We start from the raw sequence: 21,112 nt of genomic DNA on the forward strand, positions 1-21,112 counted from the left end.
TTTGGTTTTCCAAAAACTTGCGAATTGGTGAAAAACTCTTGCGGTTGTTGATTTACATTAGGCCTAATTTGAATAGGCTGTGAGGGAAACAGGGGCTTTTGTGCAAAATAATTTTGTGTGTTATTATGCGTATTAGGATTAAATGGATTAAAATTAGGCTGAAAGTTAGGTCTAAAATTATTAGAAAATACGTTATGATATTCAAAACTATTTGTACTGTTGTTAGATAAATTATTAGACAATTGAGGTTTAGGCATAAATTTTCCTGAATTTTGTAAATTATGAATATTATGTTCTTCACTCACAAACTGTAGGGCTTCCATTAAATTTGGGGGGCGCATACAACGTATTGTTGTACCAAGAGGCTCCCTTAACCCCGATAAAAATGTTTTCAAGGCAAGTTCATTATACAATTTTCTTTTTAAAATTGTAGCTGTTTCTGTTAATTCATGTAAATCAATTTGCGAACACAGTAAATTTAGTATATGGAGAACTCTATCGTGAAATTAATTGGGTTTTTCATTAGGATTTTGTCGCAACATACCCAAATCTCTGTTAAGGCATACTTCATCTCTTTGATCGGCAAAATTACGTCGCAGAGTGTCTTTTAACTCGTCCCAAGTTTTAACGTTCTGTATATTCAGGGGCGGATACAGGAATTTATTTTAGGGGGGGCCCAAATAAAAAGTAATGTAGAATATGCTTTTTAGGACGCCATTTTTATTCCAAAAGCCTAATATTTAATCCAATTTATAGGTTTTAGGGGGGGGGGGCTATGGGCCCCCCTCTGTATCCGCCACTGTGTATATTAACAATTAATTTTGCATTTCCCGTTAATTTTCCGATCAACGAGTTAAGTAAATAAGTATTTTGAAAATTCTGTGGTTCAGCAGCAATATAAAAATTATCAATTAGACTCTGACAAGTTACTAAGTATCTATTTAGATCATTTGGGTTACCGTCAAAGAACGGAACACAGTTTAGATATTCTGGTTTTAAAGACATTTTTACGTTTAAAATTAAATTATTTTCTCTAAAATTTCTTAAATTATTAGGTACACTAGGGTCACTTGAAGGCGTTAAATTTAAATTTTGTAAATTATTTATAATATTTTCGAGGTCAGACATTAAATTAAAAATTGCACTTACATTAGTATTTTGGCCATTCTTTTTCTATAAAAATCAGGTCTCTGGTTAGCGATGCTGTCTTCCCAAATTACTGGTGGAAATTCGACGATGCTATTCAAATTCCCTGTAGAGTTGATGTTCTGAAGACCAATCTTCGGTGGACCAAAATCTTCTTTCTTGAACACTACTCTGTTTTGGACAGTTTTTGGTTGATCGTTAAACGAAAAATTCAACGTACGATACGCTAGAATCCCAAAAACATCCTACCGACTGCGCCAGTTAAATAACTAGAACAGCCAAATTCATTTTAAAAATATTTATTGATTAAAATTACAACTTTTAAAATGACATCTGCCTGAACAATAACTAATAAGAGAAATACAAGTTGTCTAAACTACTAGAGAAAATGTCTAAGCTAATAAATTGTCTGAGCCGCAGCGGTGACACGTGCTGCGGGTTACATAGGCGAAATATGATGATCCAGCACTTCTGTGGTAGCATCACGACATAACTCATGATTTAAAATTTAAATATGACAATTGTCTCACTTATATAGCATTTACACGCCTTGGGACTAACAAGGTACAGATCATGGTTATTAAATTAAACAGGTTGCCTCGTAACTTGACATTAGCCGCCATATTGCGCGTCATCATATGTTACTCAGCAGTTTTCGACTTGTTTAGTTTAGTGGATAGACTATTTTTATTAGTTTTAGTGTACCTAACGTATTATAATTGATGAAGAACATATTTTTTTTTAATTATTTATCAATTTTTCCTTAGAAATATATATATCATTCCTACCTATAACAGCCTATAATGTTCGGTATTGTTTTTGCTGCATGATGTATACAGGGTGTCATTGAAATAGTGTAAAAAATTCATCAGAGCAAACTCTCTGCCTATAATTTTCTCGAAAACCATGGCTCTGGGCGAAGTACAACAATAGTACCTTTTTTGTAGGAAAAAGTATGTAGTTTTCAAAAAGTGAACCCACGTTGCAAAAAAAATAACCTCAAAAAAGTTATTCACGAAACAACCCCATACCCTTGCAAAAACTATCCTTTCCGCTTTTCCAAATAATTTTTCAGTATCACCATTTGATTTAAGTTCAAAATTAATGGCAGAGGATTTTTTTCGAAATTTTGTCTTGTTTTTTAAGCCTACAATTTCAAAACAACCGTTTTTTAAATTCACCCTTTTAGTGACCCTAACTCCCTTAATATGCATTTTCCGCCCTATACTTATAGAAACTTTTTTTACTCTTTTTAGGAGCACTATCATCCACCGATTTTTTACACCATTTCAATGACAACCTGTATGTATAATAAACAAATAATAAATTATTACTAGGTTTCGATAAACTATTTTTTTCGAACACAAGTATTAAAAAATTAGAAGAAAATAAATAAAGATTTTATAGAAAAATAAACTTGTGCAATTGTTCTTATTATTAAACGTTTTGTTAATAATTATTTTAAATATCCCATTAGCTGACCTAATCGCGCCAACTACTGTGATTAGTCCAAAGTTACGAGGCAATCTGTTTAATATAATAACCTTGAGTACAGATTGCTATTCTAGAGCCGTCAGTAGCAGTATATTCAGAAGATAAGCACTAGGATTTGAAACCCGTGTACTCATTTAAGGCTGAGTATACCAAAATATCATATTTTTCTATCCTATTGGAACACGAGAACTGTATCTCTAAGCCACCAGCACCTTTTAAGTTTAAACACACCGATTAGTTAAACACACCATTTGTACATGATATTTGTGATTCAATAGAACAACTCAAAGTAAAATTAAAATAAGATGAATTATTGAAGAAAAAACGTTCATTTTTCTTTCCCCTTCTTTCTTCATTCTCAATAATACTGAAATATCTTTTATATTTGATTAAATCGGAACCCTACCTTCCAATCCAAGAAATAGAAAACGAGCATTTTAAAAACAAATTTAATGGTTGAAAAAACATAATTCCGGAAATTTTTTAGAAAGAAAACGTTTTTATCTTAGGTACGTCATGTGAGATAATATCTGAAAAAGGTCGCTCGCGCGCATTTTGCCCGATAATTTCCAATATAAACGTCGATTTGTAATTGGAAAAATAAATAATCCTTTCTGTAATGCAACATCCAATAAAATGAAGATGTATTTACCAATTTTCTGCCATCACTCATTATTTATTAAAACTCAAAATAGCACATCGTAATTCAAATTTCAGTATTTAAAATGGAAAATACTTTGGTTTCTTTTAATTTATTGGTTTAAATTGTCTATTCATTTTCATAAATAGTTATTATCTGGGTTATTATTATTATTCGTCTGTTAAATATTATAATTTACAATCATCTTTTATACAAGTTGAGTTTTAAATAAGTGCAAATATTTTTAGAGGAAGTATATTTCGACCCCAGAAACACGTATATTATGTTTTTTCTTCGCCAAAGAAATAATTGAAAATTTGGGAAAATTTAACTATAATATTCTTTGCTTTAATTTAAAGAGAATGGCAACCTTTAAAAAAATTAATGTCATTAACTGGCCAAAGTCACTCACCGGCAAAAAAACCGGCCAGTAAAAACTAGTCCCAATTTCAGAGTTGGATTTCTCGCGAAACACTCATTAGATTTTGATAATTTTTTTTTAAAATTGGAAATTAATTCCTTCTTAAGGGATGCTACGTCAGAAATTTTTATTCCGAATTTATTGTGAGCATATATAAGCAACAGGGCCCAACAATAAGACGAAGTTTTTGCTCGAACTTTTGTGACACCCTGTAGGGTGCAGCAGCTGTAGCAGCTATTGCTAAATTAAAGCACATTGTATCCTCATCTTTTGTGAGTATTTTGTTTTTTTAATCACGACATTATCTCTGTTTGTATTGGAGATACGCTGTTTCAAAACGAACGTCTCAGAAAAATGTTTTGCAGGCAAAACCGCGACCAAACCAATTCACATGTAAACGCGCAAACTGAAGACGTGCTCGACGATGTCTTGGAAGTAGCTGGATTCCTGTGGCAGGCCTCCTTGCAGACAAGCTGTTTTCTTTTAGTCTTCGTTGGATTGTTCTCTCACTAACTTGAGTTCTACGCACGCCTTGTAGCAGATGTTGATTCTAAAATGCTGTAATTCTAGATTTCGCAAAGTATTCAGGACAATAAAGCGGTCGTCAATTGCATTTGTCTTCCATTTTCTTCCGGAACCAACTCGCCTGATGAAATTTCTCGTTTCGGACGCATATCGCGTTTCGGAGGGTATCGGACACATAACGTTGACTTCGGCCATTCTCAATTAAAGCCACAATACGAGCAACATCCGTCACAGATAATGGCATTTTTTAATTTGAGAACCATTGTTGTCATATTGCAAATACTCATAAATCCGTTTTTGCCTATCTCGCCTGGATATTTATACATAAAACTTTCTGCCTGCGAAGCATTTTTCCGAGACGTTCGTTTTAAAGCAGCGTATCTCCAATAACAAGAAAGATAATATCGTGATTAAAAAAACAAAATGCTCACAAAATATGATGCTATAATGTGATTTGATTTAGCAATAGCTACTACAGCTGCTACACCCTACAGGGTGATACAAAGTTCGGGCAAAATACTTCGTCTTATTGTTGTCCCCTGTATATGCTCAAAATAAATTCGGAATAAAAATTTCTGACGTAACATCCGTTAAGAAGGAATTAATTTACAATTTAAAAAAAATCATCAAAATCTAATGAGTGGTTGGCGAGAAATCCAACATTGAAATTGGGACTAGTTTTTAGTGGCCGTTTTTTTTGCCCGTGAGTTTAGATACTCATTGACTCTTTATAAAAAAAATATTAAAAAAAGTTCTTATAAGCATGGGTGGTATAATGCATAGTTTTAAAATTAGAGGATGTAACAACTTTAAAAAAAATGATCCCTAATTACCTTAAATATAATTATTTTTTCCTTGAATTTGTATCTATTATATTATAATTTTAAAAATTATGTAAATTTATCTTTCACAAAGATACGCGAAAATTCAATACATAATTTTAAGATATGTAAATATGTATGATATTATTTTTCGGTGTTACATTTTATATGATATTTTTATGTTTTGTCACGAGATCCAATAAAATACAACACAAAAGAGGATTATAACAAAGTAAAGCGGTATGTCTCCCCAAACTAGCCATAACTTTCATAATGCAAGAATAAAATATTTTCGTATCTACATTGTAAGATAAGATGACCATCTTACGTTAAGGAAAGTATTGAAGTAATATTTAATAATCTTTACTGAAAAACAAAGGAATAAGCAGTGTAACTGTTGTCACAATACTGTATCAGAAAATAATTTTGTCATGGTTGATATACCTTTAGTTATACCATACTTAAATCTACTCTTTACCCGTTAATTAGATACCAAGTCTAGTTCTGTTAAAAAAAAAGACATAACAGAATGTGTTACTTGTAAATTATATCTAGTACAGGAAAATACGTAATACCGGTAATACGTAAAATTATATACCTCTAGAGTTAGGAGTGTTAGGACTATAATAGTTAGAACTATAATAGTTAGGTTGAGACACTTATATACGCTTACATGTGTGTGGATAATAAATAATAATATTTATAATTTTTAATACGACCATAAAAATCAATTTTTCTCATATTACAGTGTACTGGGCATGAGCAAATATATATTTCTTATTTTATTGTCTTGTTTGAATTTTATTTTCTTGTCATTATTCTTAAAATTTATTGCACAAGTCATAATTAAAAGACTAAAGGATTCTATTTGTTAGAAGAATATTAGTTGAAAATTCTCACTACCTATGAATTAATAAATCATTATACATAACATAATAAAAAAACAGAAGAATACAAATGCCGTTTCATATGACGAGCATGTCTAATACTTCATTCAGAACCTCAAAATTAGTGGAATAAATTAGTAGTTTCAACTAGCATAGAAGTTCATTATTCTATTATTAGCATAGTTCTTCTAATTTCAATGTAAGCATTTAATATAATAGATATACAGACCGGACCACTGTAGTAGTAACATAGGCAGAACCGGACGAATTAGCGTCCGCCGAATAAAAAGCAGACGAAAAAATGCGATAAAATAAAAAATAGTTAGATATGTGATAAAAATGTTTCAGTATTTGTATTTATTCGTGTTTTAATAGCCAAAACGAATACATAGATACTCGCGACAGTCTCGTGTAAAATTTATTTTTTAAGTAAAATTATGGATGTTTACGAAGTTCGTGAGAAAATTCAAATTGTAAAATGGTATTTCCAAAATAGGTCTTATCGGGATATACAAACAATTTTTCCACAAACTTTTGCAAACAGGCCAATTCCATCTTTACCATCTACTATATCAAGTGTTATTAATAATTTAGAAATACATGGGTGCGTGTCCCCACAAAAACACAAAAAGCCTGATGTGTTGATTAATGAAGAACAGGAACCAACCAAACCAAACCAAACCAAAATCCTACGTTTAATCAAATTGTTGAGGTAACAGATTCTTCACGTAGGACGATTAAAAGAGTTCTTAAAAAGAATGGATACCGATCGTATAAAGCGCACAAAACTCAAGAAATGTTCCATGAAGACCAATTTCGGCGTATGGCGTTTTGTGAATCTGTACTGGAAACGGCCAATTTAGATGAAAACTTTATTCGGCGTATAGTTTTCACCGACGAATCAAGTTTTCCTTTATTGAGTCGTCATAACCCTACACAAGTACGATATTGGTCTCGGGAAAATTTGCACAGATATTTTGAGGTACGTACGCAATATCCTCAAAAGCTAAATGTTTGGGGTGGTTTAGTAGGGGAGCATATGATTGGTCCATTTTTTGTAGAGGGTACCTAATTTAACTATTGCAAAGTATTTGGACTTGTTACAGCAGCAGATTGTCCCTAGAATTCGTGAGTTATTGGGAGAAAGATTCCACAATGTCAGGGTTCAACAAGGTGGTTGCCCTGCCCACAATGCCCGTATTGTTCAAGAATATTTGAACAATGCTTTTCCCAACCGTTTAATTAGTGGATATGGAACTATTTTGTGGCCCGCTAGATCAGCAGATCTTTCTCCCAATGATTTCTTTTTGTGAGGTTATGTAAAATCCAAAGTGTATTGTCATAATAGGGCTAATAATCTGGATGAGCTTCAAGTAAAAATACGAGAGGCTTTCCAAACTATTAGCCCGAATATGTTAGCCAATGTCAGACGGGGATTTTACAACCGCCTAGGCTTCTGTCTAGCACAAGACGGTGGTCTTTTTGAACACTTGTTATAACTTTTTTTTATTTAGAGTAATATTTTAGATTTTTTTGGGTTTAGAGAATTTATTTATTTTTAGTTTTGGCTTGTAAACACACTGAAATAATAAAATATTACCTTAACTGAAGGTAAACACTTAAAATGAAAATAATAAATACTCGGCACTCCTCGCGTCGTATTCCTAGTATGTCACGACCGACCCGTCCAAGCACAACTGCAACTGCATACTGCCTGACCAGCCGGCTAGCCGGCAGTGAATCTCGAGTACGAACGCAAATCGGGTAAACGTAAATTCGTCCGGCAACTTGCTATGTTACTAGTAGCCTGGTCTTCTCTGTATATGTTACGGTTAAGGTCCGATGTCCGGTTAATGTCGACATTACCCGGTTAATCTCGAGAATAACACACAACAAAACAACCAAAAACATAACCTAACCCAAACTTTAACATGTTAATGGTCGACATTAACCGGACATCGGACTTTAACCGTAACATATATATAAGATATTCTCCTTGTCGACAATGAAGAAAATGGCGAATCAAAAACGTAAATAGTTCGTTTTTGTTGTTTCACGAATTCTAATTTTTGCTTTAATAAAAAAATATCAAGCGAAAATATTCTTATGTTATGCAAGAAAAGCACTTAAGTTCATTTCACTTCAGTTTAATAATTAAATATAATTTGAGATCGTTAACATAAATTTAAGTTTAATATTAGGTTTTTATTCGTCGTACCTCATTAAATTTTCACAGAATTTCATTTTTCAAATTTGCTAAGGTAATTTATAAAAAACTTTTGCTTTACCTATAGGAATCTACATGAATAGGTGATTTGACTTTGTTTTTGATTTTGTTTGTGTTTGTGACAGTAAATTTCATTAATCCGGTAAATATGCATAATAACCGCTTAGTATGAATAATAGTTCTCAATGGAGATCTTGCAAAATAAGACACTAATTTACCACCACATACTAAAACACTTTAGTTTTTTTACACTGGAAGCGCGTTTTTATAATCTGTAAAAGTTTAGTTCTAGTCATCTGCTGATGATGCTAACATGGTTAGCGAAACGTTCTTTCATTGTTAAAAGTAAAGTGCTTTGGTGTATGGTAGTAAATTATTGTTTTATTTTGTAGTTGTGTTGGAGATGTTGATAAATTCGATGACATTTATTAGGTTAACCGGTCATTTTATAATCAGTCAGTCAATATTCTCCAGAGCTTGTTGCGAACTTTTATAAATACGAAAAAATTAATGTTAAGTAAATGCAAAGAAATAATAAAACAGTTTCTGCGAATAAAAAGTACAAATGCATTTGGCTGAAGTATAGTTCCCAGTTGGTGTAGTTCCCACAAGCCAAGAAATACTGACATCTCATACAGCTACGGTACGTACTATGTACGTACCTGGTACGTAATGTTGGGACGAACGTCAGGTCCCTGGTACATACAAGTACGTACAGGTATGTTCTATGTACGTACTAGAGACGTACATTTTTAAACGCTTTGTACGTCCCCGGTACGTCCCTGGGATGTGGTAAAGTACGTACTATGTACGTACAATCCAGGTACGTACATTTTATGTTCTGTTCCGGACCAAAACTGGATGTAAAATGATCGAAAGTACGTACAATGTACGTACTATGGACGTACATTTTTCAACAACGTATACGTCCTAGGAATTTAATTAGAGATAATTCAATGGAAGTCAGCTTAAAATATTTATTAATATAAAAACTCAGGTACAGGGTCATTCCTTATGTCTTGATACACCCGTGAGTCTGGCTTCGGTCCGGCAACTACAATCTTAGCGCAGTCTGTCTTTTATTGGATGTTGATATTTCATTTTTTTATTCTCGAAATGCTTCTAACTAAAAAATACGAACAGAAAACTAAGTATTAAAATATCTAATTCTTGCCTCTGTTTTGAAAAAATTGAATGAGCCAATTCTCAATCATTCGAGGTTGTGACTATGCTAGGTGAAATATAATAGTCACATTAGATGTGGCAGTGTCATGTAATTCATCTGATCATTCCCCACTTTGAGATACACAACAAAAGTTATCTCGAGAGTTATCTGTTTCAGTTTCGCTAATGTTAAGATGTGGCAGAGAATCTTCAAACTGTAAATCAAGAATTGGAACGTCTGATGTGCTATGTTGATCATTACAAGATTGAAGGAAATATGCCTGATTAAATGAAGCAGGCTGTCTATTTTGATTAGGGTATGGAGCATCTCTCTTGAAGAGCACTTTCAAACCGCTTAATTTGAACATTTGCCCTTTTGTAATATTTGCTAGAAGTATCTTTGCGCCACATTATATTATTAAACTTTAAATTACATTGAAACAACGAGCAATGAAGGCAACGACAAAAAAACAAACCGAACAACCTACGGCCACCATGACACTCACTCACACAACACAATTGAAAACTGGATCGGAGTGTAGATCGGAGTAGGTGCGCACTAAGTGTATTGTTGTTTTTATTTGTTAATGTTGATTACTAAAAGATGGAAATACACTAAGTGCGCACATGCGCACTAGTTCTGCCAATCGAAAACGCCATTAGAAAACGCCCGACTTCCTATTCCGACAAGACTCGAATGTGAACGAATAACTTAGCGGGAAATTTAAACATAGGACTGCATAATCTTCCTGTTTTAGCAGCTTGATTGCATAATATATTGCATTTTTAACCTATCAGATTTCTACAAAGGCTGTCATGCATTATGGTCATTGGATAATTTAGGAAATCATTTTTTTTAGCGGTCAGGTTAAATTTATTAATAAAAGAAGTAGAGGTAGGTTAGAGTGACTTGAATTAACGTTAGCCTAGAAAAGATCCACTGATCCAGTCCATTCATTATTATTAGGTATATCTGACCAAAATAATCCAGTCATGATATTAAAATTAAATAACATTTTGTAATGCGTTGTCAAAAATTTTCAAGATACGTACGTAGTACGTACTCGCATGTACGTCCGTTGTGAAGTCCTACAATATACGTAAATAGTACATACATGGGGCACGTACTATGTACGTACACTTTTATACGTACATAGTACGTCCCTAATTGGTCCCGGGACGTACCGACGTAAAATGGACATAAAATGTACGTCCCTGGGACGAAGTGTGCTGTATGGGATTTAATCAATATATCAAATATTTACAAATTTCTAAAAAACCGGTCAACCACCATATTTAAATTCACTTTTCAATACTCATGAACATTCTTATTTTACCAGAAATGTAAACAGTTTGAAAGTCCCTCAGCATAGAACGGCGGCTGTCAATTTCAGATATATTACAGCTTTGTAGCGAGAAATTTGTGGCATCGACTTCCAAAATGTATCCCAACAGCTTTCGTATGAAAATGAAGGCATTTTTGAATTTAAAATTGAAAACTACAGAGAGAAAATTATCCATCCATAACCCCGCGGCGACCGCTTCATCAATTTTAATGATTCTTTTTTTAAATGATAGGCAGATTGTTTATGAAGTATGTTTTATCATTTAGTCTCTATTTCTTTGTGTATAACGAATAAGAATTAAAAGGTACCTGAGAAACACCTAACACAATATGCCTACCATTAGAAATAAATTATTTGGCATTGTCAGTGATGTACTTATCTATATGCTTATCTATGTTGATGTGTCAGTTATATTATATATCAAGTTTTTAGTTTATACCCTGGTTTTGGATGCATAAATATTCTTTTAAATGATATTAGTTTATTAGCTAGACAAAGCGATTTTAGAAAAATCATCCTATTCAAAAGTAAAATCATGTCGGAAATTTGTTTGTTTGAAAATTCCTTACTATCTGGTCTAGAAGTATGAAATTCTGGGGAAAGGATCTTTAAGTGAAGAACAATTAGTAGACATTTTTGAAACTCATCAACTAAATGGTTAAAGTTAGTAAAAACTTATGTAAAACTTCGTGACAGCTGAATTATACACACAAAAATTGGCACAAAGGTTCCTTTAAAAGACATGAGTTAATTAGTTGGACAAAGCAAATTTAGGAAACTTATACCATTGGGGAGTAGAATGGGGTATGAAAGTTTGCTTTATGAAAATTTTTACTATAACATTTAGAAGTATAAAATTTATATAAGGATTTATTTAGTGTCATGAATAATATGCAAGAAATATTTCTTATTTAAATTATTCCTCTAGGTATAAAAAATAACCTATAAAGAGGGTATTACCAACTGCTCTTAAAATTCTTATATTGACGTCTTTTATTGCATTTCAGGTAAAAAATTAAAATAAAAAAAACAGTTTTTTAAGGGGGTAGGTATATTAAGAAAATCGACAATTGAAAACTTTCATCTTAAATATGTTAAAGCTATTCATTTTAGAAATACGGTTTATATAGGACCATAGTAGAGCAATATCTATCTATCCATAGAGGGTAAATGGATATTTCACTAGTTATTATTTTCTGGAAATTTTCTTTTTTCAGATTTTACAAAATATTGATTTTGGCTCGATTTCTAAAACACCCTATACATAATTAAGAAACAAAAACCCGTCATTCAAGAGCGCCATCCACCCTCTATTCAACCATATATAATTAGTTTGAACCAATGGAAGGATACAGAAAAAGATTGATACATTTGAAAAAAAAACTGTAAAAAGCAAGATTTCAAAATAATTTTGAGGCCAAAATTGAACTTCTTTGAAATACTTTCATTTCAATAATTTTCAAAATTTTTAAGATTGTTTATTTCAGAACGGTATAATCAAGAATATATATATTTTTTTGTAAACAAAGTGTACCTAAAAGTCATATACAAGCGATGAAAAAGTAAAAAACGGTTTTTTAAATTTTGGATTTTTTTTAATACATAATAAGGGATAAAGAGGATAAAAATGCTCCTGAAATTGTTATATGGACCGTGATTTTAAGTAAAAAATGTGTAAAAAATTAAAAAATAAAAAAAATCTATTTATTTTGAAATGTTGTACGTGAAAAAAGCATGAAGGAAATGTATGAACAATTCGAGGTGTCCGCGAACAAAGTCGCGGGAAAAAGCTGGTATTTATTTATTATTCTCTGTTCATTTCATTTATTTAATTATTTTTTTAATTAAATAAAGATAGAAATAAGAAACGAAATAATATATTAGTAAATGTATTATTTCGTTTCTTTCAACAACAATAATGGCCACTTTATCTTTTTCAAATCAACGAGATGCCAGCACGCAATTTCTAGATTACAGATTTTTTTATGCGGTATGGTTAACAACAAGGTTTACAAAAGAACTTAGGAATTAAGAGAGGCACTCGAAGAGGCGGTACGGAAGAAGTTTAATTAAGTCAACTGGTCGTTCTGTGAGACTATTCGTATCTAGTAATTCTGTTTTAAAAATATGCATTTACGTACTCAGAACAATGGCTGATTTTTTGAACATTTTCTAAAATAACTTTTGTGTAAACTTAAAAAAAATATATCACTACATAAGTGTATTTAGTGATTTTATTTTTTTAAGTTTTACTTTTTGTAATATAAATTGTAAAGAACCGTTTAATAATATATTCTGTCTTTTTATAAGTTATAAATCATAACAGAATAAGAATACCATACCAACTAAGTGAAATCAGTCAAGAAAGATAAGAATTGGCTATAACACAGTAATTTTTCTAAAAAAACCTATAATACCTTATGCTTATGGTAGAGGGGGGGGGTGTCATAATGAAAGTCATATTGGAACCACTCTATTGATGCGCAAGTATCTAAATTATTTAACTTTTCTAACATGTGTTCAAAACCTTTCTCTAAAAAACGTAAATAACGTTCACTTGTCAAGGTATTCTCGAAAACGTATGGCCAAGAAAATTTGGACCAATAACGGGTCCATTTACTTTTACACGCTTTTCTTCATTTGAAAAATTCATATTTACAATTTGTGTTAATTTTAATTTACAAAAATTGTTTGGATGTGACTTGTTTCCAATGGGTAACGATTGAACTTGTTTCCATGTCTAACTATGTGAAATTGTTTAAAAATGATACTAATTGGCTATTTTTCGAAAATAATATGTATTCGCTATAACAGAAATTTTTCGAAAAAACATATTATAGCTTATATTGCCGAAAAGCTTAAAAATGGCGGTTTTTATGAAGTTTTGGCCAACTATGGTTTCCATTTAAAAAACACATGTTTGTGTCATATGTCAAGAATGACAGGCTTTAGAAAAAATCGGAGAACACAAATTCATTAGGGATGTGATTATCTACAACTTTTATCTGAAAACTTTTTGTCTAAAATAGATTATAATGGAATTAGGGACGATTTTTAAAATAGCCAAAATTTGTTTTTTTTCCAAATATCTAGTAAGCCATGAACTTTTTCAAAAATCTGAAAGATGCATAAATATGCACTTCTGTTAGACCCCTCAAAACTGCAATTCTTTCCCCATTTAACCGACTCTCTATCTCCAGTAGTTTCCGAGATACCCATAGAGAACATCGTAGGAAATTCGCCCTGTATAGAAATATATTGAATTTCTTAAATTTATTTTCATAATATTTTTAATATTTCGTTTACTTAACGCTTTCATTTAAACAACAAAATTCGAAAGTAGAAATTATTCATTTGTATATTATTATATTTCCGTCCTATGTGTGTATTTTACAAATATAAGTTTTCGTATAGCAACTTGCCCTTAATATAATAATTAAATGACATACAATTGTAAGATTTTGTCATTACGGTGGCAACAACACTCCCTCTAAGAATAGAGAATATAACAGCATTCGTGTGAATTTCAAGGAATGTCATCTATATTTAAATAGAAACTTATAGCTAAATATAGAAACTGTGCTCTATTTTATGCTCGAGGGTAAAATAAATGGATATATAAAAATTTAAGAAATATGTTTAATAGGGTTTTCTTTGTTTCAGGTGTTTGATTGCCGTTATGTAACTACCACGAGCGGAATGTTCGAGGCTTTATGTAACCACATAAAGTACAGTACAAATAAAGGCAATATTAGGTAAACTATATATATCACAGTATTACGGCAAATACCTCTTTCAATGGTGCCATATTTTTGGGTGAATAGAGCTCCATAAAAGTTATATTACTGTAAAATACGAGCTCAAAATCAAAAACTTTTGGTCATATAATTTGAAATAGCATTTTTACCATTATTTATATAAACCAGTGGAGTATCATATCCAGTAACGTTATGATGCGTATCTTATTTCCAGAAAAACTAATATATTTTGTGTAAATTCTCATTGTGGTAGTGCGTAATGACCAACTGTTTGAGTTCTGTTAATTGAAACTATGGTTTAGTTTAACAAAAACTAATAATATGTAACTAGTTAATAGTTTGTATACTCTAATAATTAATTTCGTATCAAGTAATTTAGATATAAGAATAAGTTTAAATAATTTAGTGCTTTCTTCAATAGCGGTCAAGTATTTTCATAAGTCATGCAATTTCTACAGGATGTGTCTCTATCAAATATTTTGAGTTTTATATCAAAAATAATTTTCAAAAAGAATAAATTTACGTGGAATGGACATGACTGGCGAAAGTTTGAGGATGGTCGGCAAAACAATTATTATTATTCAAGATAAACGTACTTTGACTATCTCTTACAGAACTAACGCATTTGCTTTCCGTTGTTGTAGTTGAATCGCTAAGTTTAGAAAGGAGTCATATTACAGAAACGGTATTTTACAGGAGAGAGAAAAACCTGTTTTAACTTAGATAAGATATACGCAATAATCTGAAACGAATATATCACATTATCTGGATTATCTATAAAGCATATATAACAGTTTAATGAATATCCAATATAAGCTACGTCCATGGAGACAATTTTTGAATTGTAGGTATCTCTCATTTTTTCATTTAACATAATTTTATTTCCGGTAACAGTCATAAATAACAATAAACTTGTAAAAATTGTAACTTTCCTTCAACTCTGTATTATACAGGATATCCCAGAAATAAGTGCAAGTATATGAAGGGGTGGTAGATCTCGATAAAAGAAACATATTTTCTCTTTATCGTTTTTCAACAAGTCCAAAATAACGGAGTTATATTACATTGAAAATTTCCAAAAAAAATGTTTGCTAAAATTTTGAGAACCACTGGATCTTTTCTGGATTTTCTTTCTTGTAAATTTAATCTACTACCTATTTTGCCATATTATCAATAAATTATTTTTTTAAATAAAAACTAAAAAAAAATTAAAAAAAAAATTAAAAAATTCCAAATTTTCAATTTTTTTTTGCGCAAAAACCTTATAGGCGTGTTTCTGAGGTTGAACTATACTACCAGTTAAAATATTTGCACTTGTTTCTGGAACACCCTGTATAAATGTAAACGTAACTTCGCGACCGGCATTGGTACTAATGGATTATGAAGTTACAATAGTGCCAGGACGTTGGTCGGAAGAACCAACATAATGGTACAAAGATGCCAAAAATTTCTTCCAGTCTTTAAGGGGCTTGATTGGGCTTCTTGATTCAAGAGAAAATGTACTATTTAAGAAATATGTAATAATATTAATATAATAAAATAATTTTCTTAAACATTTTTAACTCTACAAATGCGTATCAAGGCGTGATTCTTGTTCTGCTCGCACACATTGGCGTAACTACAGGGGGCCCGGGGGTGCCGGGCCCCTCCGGGCACTGCTGGGCAGCCCCCAGAGAAATCCTGAATTATGACTCTTGGCTACGTATTAATTTTTATTTGCTTGTGATGCAGTAAAAATGACGTTTTCTAGTTTTGTTTAGTTAATATTATTTTGTTGTGTTCAAAAAATGAGTTAATTTTTATTTTTTTAGTAAATTTGTAGGTATTTAAGTAATCTAGGGGAACACGGTTTGATAACCAAGTCTATGAAATTTATTGATAGAGAAATTCATGTAAATATCTTATTCAAAAAATGTGTTTTTTTTAAATTATTTCTCATTTAAAAAAAAAAATCCTAGGCCCCCCTGGGCTCAGCCCCAGGCCCCCCGAGGCCCACCCCAGGATAAATTGCTAGTTACGCTAATGCTCGCACAGTTGTCGTATTTTCCCAAACGAAGAAGGAACAAAGGTTTGGAGGCAGTGTACCCGAAACGACATTACATCTGGTGATTGCCTTGTCATTCCTTCATGATATACGTAACTTGTCATATCATCACGCATATTATGAAATTCAAAGTTGTTCGCATTTAGCTGACGAAAATAGTACAAATCTTGTACATTTTCGATAAATCAAACACTGTCATAAACACAGTTCGAATATTTTGCAGCCCTTGACCTTGGAAGCAACGTCACTCTCCTTAAGTAAAGTGTAAAACTTCTGGGTTATTCTTTTATGTACCATCAGTGCATGTTTAAACGCCACGTAGTGTGACGACAATAATCGCAAGAGAACGAACAATATAATAAACAACAAAGATATAAAGATATAAAAGTATGATATAACAAATATTCTTTTACGTGAGGAATCTCCCCACGAGAGATGGCACATGCTTTTGAAACACCCTGTATAATAATTATATTAATATAATAGCTTTATAGCAAATTTAATAATTATTAAAATTAAATTTTTTATGCTTTTTTTCATCTCTTTAAGATCAAATTTGGATATTTCAAATTTTTCTGACTCCAGATTAAGTGCTTATTCCCCAATAAACATCTGTTATCTGATGTAGATTGAAATCTTTTAAATAAACACATTTAATTATAAAGCGAAATAAGGGCCAATTTATTTAATGGTCTATTAGAAGCGACGATTTTTCCATACACAATTATGATATATCTAGACCAAATATTTACAAAGTTATTATTATATAAAGATCTGTTATATATTGGTATAGATTTGCATAGTTATGACTTCAACTAACTTACTGAAAGTAATTCGTTCATTCTTGGACACTTTATTTGTTTCAATATTACATGCCCAAAATCTGCATAAACCACACATATATTACTGCATATAAAAATAGAAATTATTTTATTAAGTTATGAACTCAAATGTAGTTAACAATTTCTTAGTAGAGACACTCTTCTTGATCGTTCTAAATCTCCTAATTGCAAAACAAATATTCTAGTTTCCACTTACACCTAAGCTCGTCTTTGCCGATGAGATATTCGATTTATACTGCATTAAAGTTTCACTCGAGATTTGTATATGCATTTACTTTATCTCTGATATATGATTAAGACAGAAAATCGTAACGTGTCGGCGCCAACTTGATTTACTTGGAAAACTATATTCTATTAGCATACGCTTTGAAATTATCTCTGCGTTTGATTATAAGCCAATAAGGTTAGATAATTAATTTTAACTTTGTTTAATCGTTAAAGGCAACGTTTTCGACGATACACTTTCAAGTAACATTAAATATTTAATTAAAATAGAAACAATAATGTAAAATACTATATTTTTTCATATAGTCGTGATAAAAATTTGAATAATTGAAAGTGAAAGGATATGAACGTTAATTGAAAGAATCGGGTAGGCCTGTTCCAAACACCGGAAAACCGTTTTAACACCGGTGTTGAGCTGACACCGGTGGCCAAATATGGGCTATCCGATGTTCCAGCGTCGACACCGATACTGGTGTTTACACCGACACCGGTGTTGACGCCGACACCGGTGTTCATTTCGATACCGGTATTTATCTCGACATCGGTGTTGGTCTGGAAACCGGTGTTCATCTCGATACCGATTTTGACTACGACACCGGTTCTGATATCGACACCGGTGTTTGGTAAACGAGTTAAAGAAGAAATAATGTTAATTGATAAGTCCAAAATAAACCTGATAAAAATAATGTCGTATCGGTGCTTAGGTATTCTATCGTTTATTAAAGCGCACCGACTTTAACTTAAAGCTTTCAAACTTAAATATATTTTTTACCAGACTAATCACTAAAATTAAGTGGAAGCGTCAGATAAACAACTATAAAGTAAAAAATTGTTTAATCAAAACAAACAGAAAACAAAACAAAACATAACGAAACAAAAATTCGTAGCTGTAAAATAAACTAAAAAATATTACATTAAAAAAAAACAAAAAAAAACAAACGGCACCATCGACATCGACACCGGTGTTGATCTCGACACCGGTGTTCATCGCGATAGCGATGTTGAGATAAACACCTGTGTCGCAGTGGCGCACAGTGCTTCGAACATATGGCTCTAGAGGACAAAAATCAAAAACTTCTCTTTTATTGTAAGCAATTTATTCAAACTAGGTTTATTTGAGACAAATGATGAGTACTCTCATTGTACTAAATGATGATGTTCTTAGTCCCACGTTTATGAAAAAAAAATCTTATAAATAATAATAATGTTGGAGCTGTGTTCCATCTAAGCAAATAAAAGTTATAGTATGAAAACGGTTAAGTATTAAATAAATCCCTGTGATAAAAAAGAATTGAAATAACATTAGAACATGATTCCTACAATATAAGTCTAATATAAAATAAAAATGTTTTTCTTTAATTAATTAAAGAAAAACATTTTTATTAAAGTAATATTTAATTAAAAAAAAACTTAAGATACTATAAATTTACTTTAGGACAACAAAATGCATAGATCGTAACTACTCTGATTCAGAAGAATCACTGCTGACAGAATCTTCCAAATTTATAGTATCCAAATCACAGGTAGACGATGTATCCTCACATATAAGATATTTCTGTACATCATTTTATAATATGTTACTTTTTCGCGTTGTTACTGTTCTTTTTGTTGGTATGAGGGGTTCAGATGTTAATAGTTACCTCTTTAATAGACCATATCCATATATTATTTTTTCCTTTTCTTGGGTATGTGGTTTTATAATAAACTGAAAGATGGAAACTTTTTTTATGCGACGTTTCGCTCCAACATAGTGGACTTTTTCAGGCACAAGTGGTGTCTCATTTGACTGGAGGGTTCATCAATATCTAATAAAGAACACATTTTTTGAAATACATATAATTTTGATTTCTTGTCCTTATGATCGAGCCAAGTATTAACCAGATCGGCATTGCTTATCAATTTTACTCCATCTGAAAAGTATTATAAAATAAAGTTCGTCGCAAGCAGACGTAGGTGAACTATACAAAAATTAAAAGTGTATGAATATGACAACAAAAATATTTAATAAATACGATATGTTTTGATGTTTTTTTTTAAATGCCTTTTTGAAGTTTGAAAACGTAAAATTTTTATACCCATTTAAGAATCATCTTAAAAAATAAATAAAAACTAAACAATCACGACCTTGTTTAGAAATAAATTTAAAGTACATACCTTGTTTAACAATATTCATAGTGGCTTTCAATTAAGTACGTACCGTTTAACTCCATAATATACAGAACTACTATGAATGTTATTCTTTTCACTGATGAGATAATAATCGCAAAATTTATTTTTAGTGAATATATTTGCTAACAAAAACGCTGTTTATGAAAAATAATATACAGGATGGTTGAACATTGCTATAAGCATAAAATTATATATTCAGATATTAGTAAATTTTAACTTATTTTTTGATTTTTGTCCATGGGACGAAGCACTGTGTGGCGGCTCGTCAGGGTAGGCAAGGTAGGCCTACCCTAAGATTTTGGCAGAATTTAAGCAATTTATTACATTACATTATTTACTATTAATGTTGCCAATACATAAAAATACTGTTAATACACGAAAGTGTATGTTAATAATCAATATTGTTTTAATATTTGTGGTCTTGTATATTAACAATACCGCTGGCGTACGGTGACCACTGATTGTGCCGCTGCGTTAGAAAACAAAATAATTTTGACCGTTGGAGTGCCTTTGTTCGGCGATTTCTACATCGCCTACTATCAGAGTCGATGCACGACGTACGGCAGTCTTCTGTCTCTGTCTAACTCATCGTGCGGTAGCGACGCGACGTAAGTCGGAGTTGTATCATATTAAGGCGGGGCTTAGGCGAAATCTCCGGTCGCATTCGCATGAAGTCGTGTAGGCTCGGTAGGCTCGGTAGGCTCGGTAGGCTTAGATATTAAGGGGATATTCCAGATATTTCATAAGGAGATATATCACATTTCGTTAAGGGGATATTTCATTTAAAACTTTTATATGAAAATTCAAAAAAAAACGTTTAAAGCAAATTGGGAACATTTTTCGGGCTTGTCCGAAATTATTAAAAATTATATAACCGGTTGTATTTCAGAACACGCCACAGAAAAAAAAGAATCCGAAATAAAAAAGCGGCTTATTTTATTCGGTGCAAGAAGACGATACAACAGATATTACAGAAAAGTCTCTGTGCTATTTCAATTCGATATGTTAATAAAAGCGGCTAAGTCAAATATCTTTTATTTTATGAAATTTTATTTTATGAAATATTAGATAACACATTTAGAAATAAGGTCTGTAGATAAGTACTCGTATGTCTCAATTATTTTTATTTGTCTCTTGCGGATCCGAAACTTAAAGAATCCTATAAAGAAATTCCAACGCATTTAATATCTGATTTAACAAACTTGTTATATTGATACATTTCCAACTTCCAAAGCATTTAATAGTGATTTAACAAACAAAAAATGTTATTGACCAACATAAATTAATGAATAAATTGTAGGTATTAATAATAGATATGATAATTTCGAGCATAAAATAATTTAAGGAGAATAATCCTGGAAATATATTTGCAGAGGCTTTCAAATTGTTTGTTTTGTTAGATA

General features: G+C 31.5%; 1 protein-coding gene across 1 annotated transcript in view; it reads left to right on the top strand.

Annotated features, from left to right (window-relative positions):
- The window catches only part of LOC115886990 (nitric oxide synthase-like), a gene marked incomplete at its 3' end in the record, with an annotated part of 232,626 nt that overhangs the window by 174,884 nt on the left and 36,630 nt on the right, over positions 1 to 21,112 (top strand). Inside the window, exon 4 of the mRNA XM_030906318.1 lies at positions 14,335 to 14,426. Within this exon, the coding sequence (XP_030762178.1) occupies positions 14,335 to 14,426 (92 nt within the window). The remainder of the gene's footprint in view (positions 1 to 14,334; positions 14,427 to 21,112) is intronic.

The sequence above is a fragment of the Sitophilus oryzae genome, unplaced genomic scaffold (genome assembly GCF_002938485.1).
Source record: "Sitophilus oryzae breed Bouriz unplaced genomic scaffold, Soryzae_2.0 scaffold_54_pilon_pilon, whole genome shotgun sequence".
Classification (NCBI taxonomy): Eukaryota; Metazoa; Arthropoda; class Insecta; order Coleoptera; family Curculionidae; genus Sitophilus; species Sitophilus oryzae.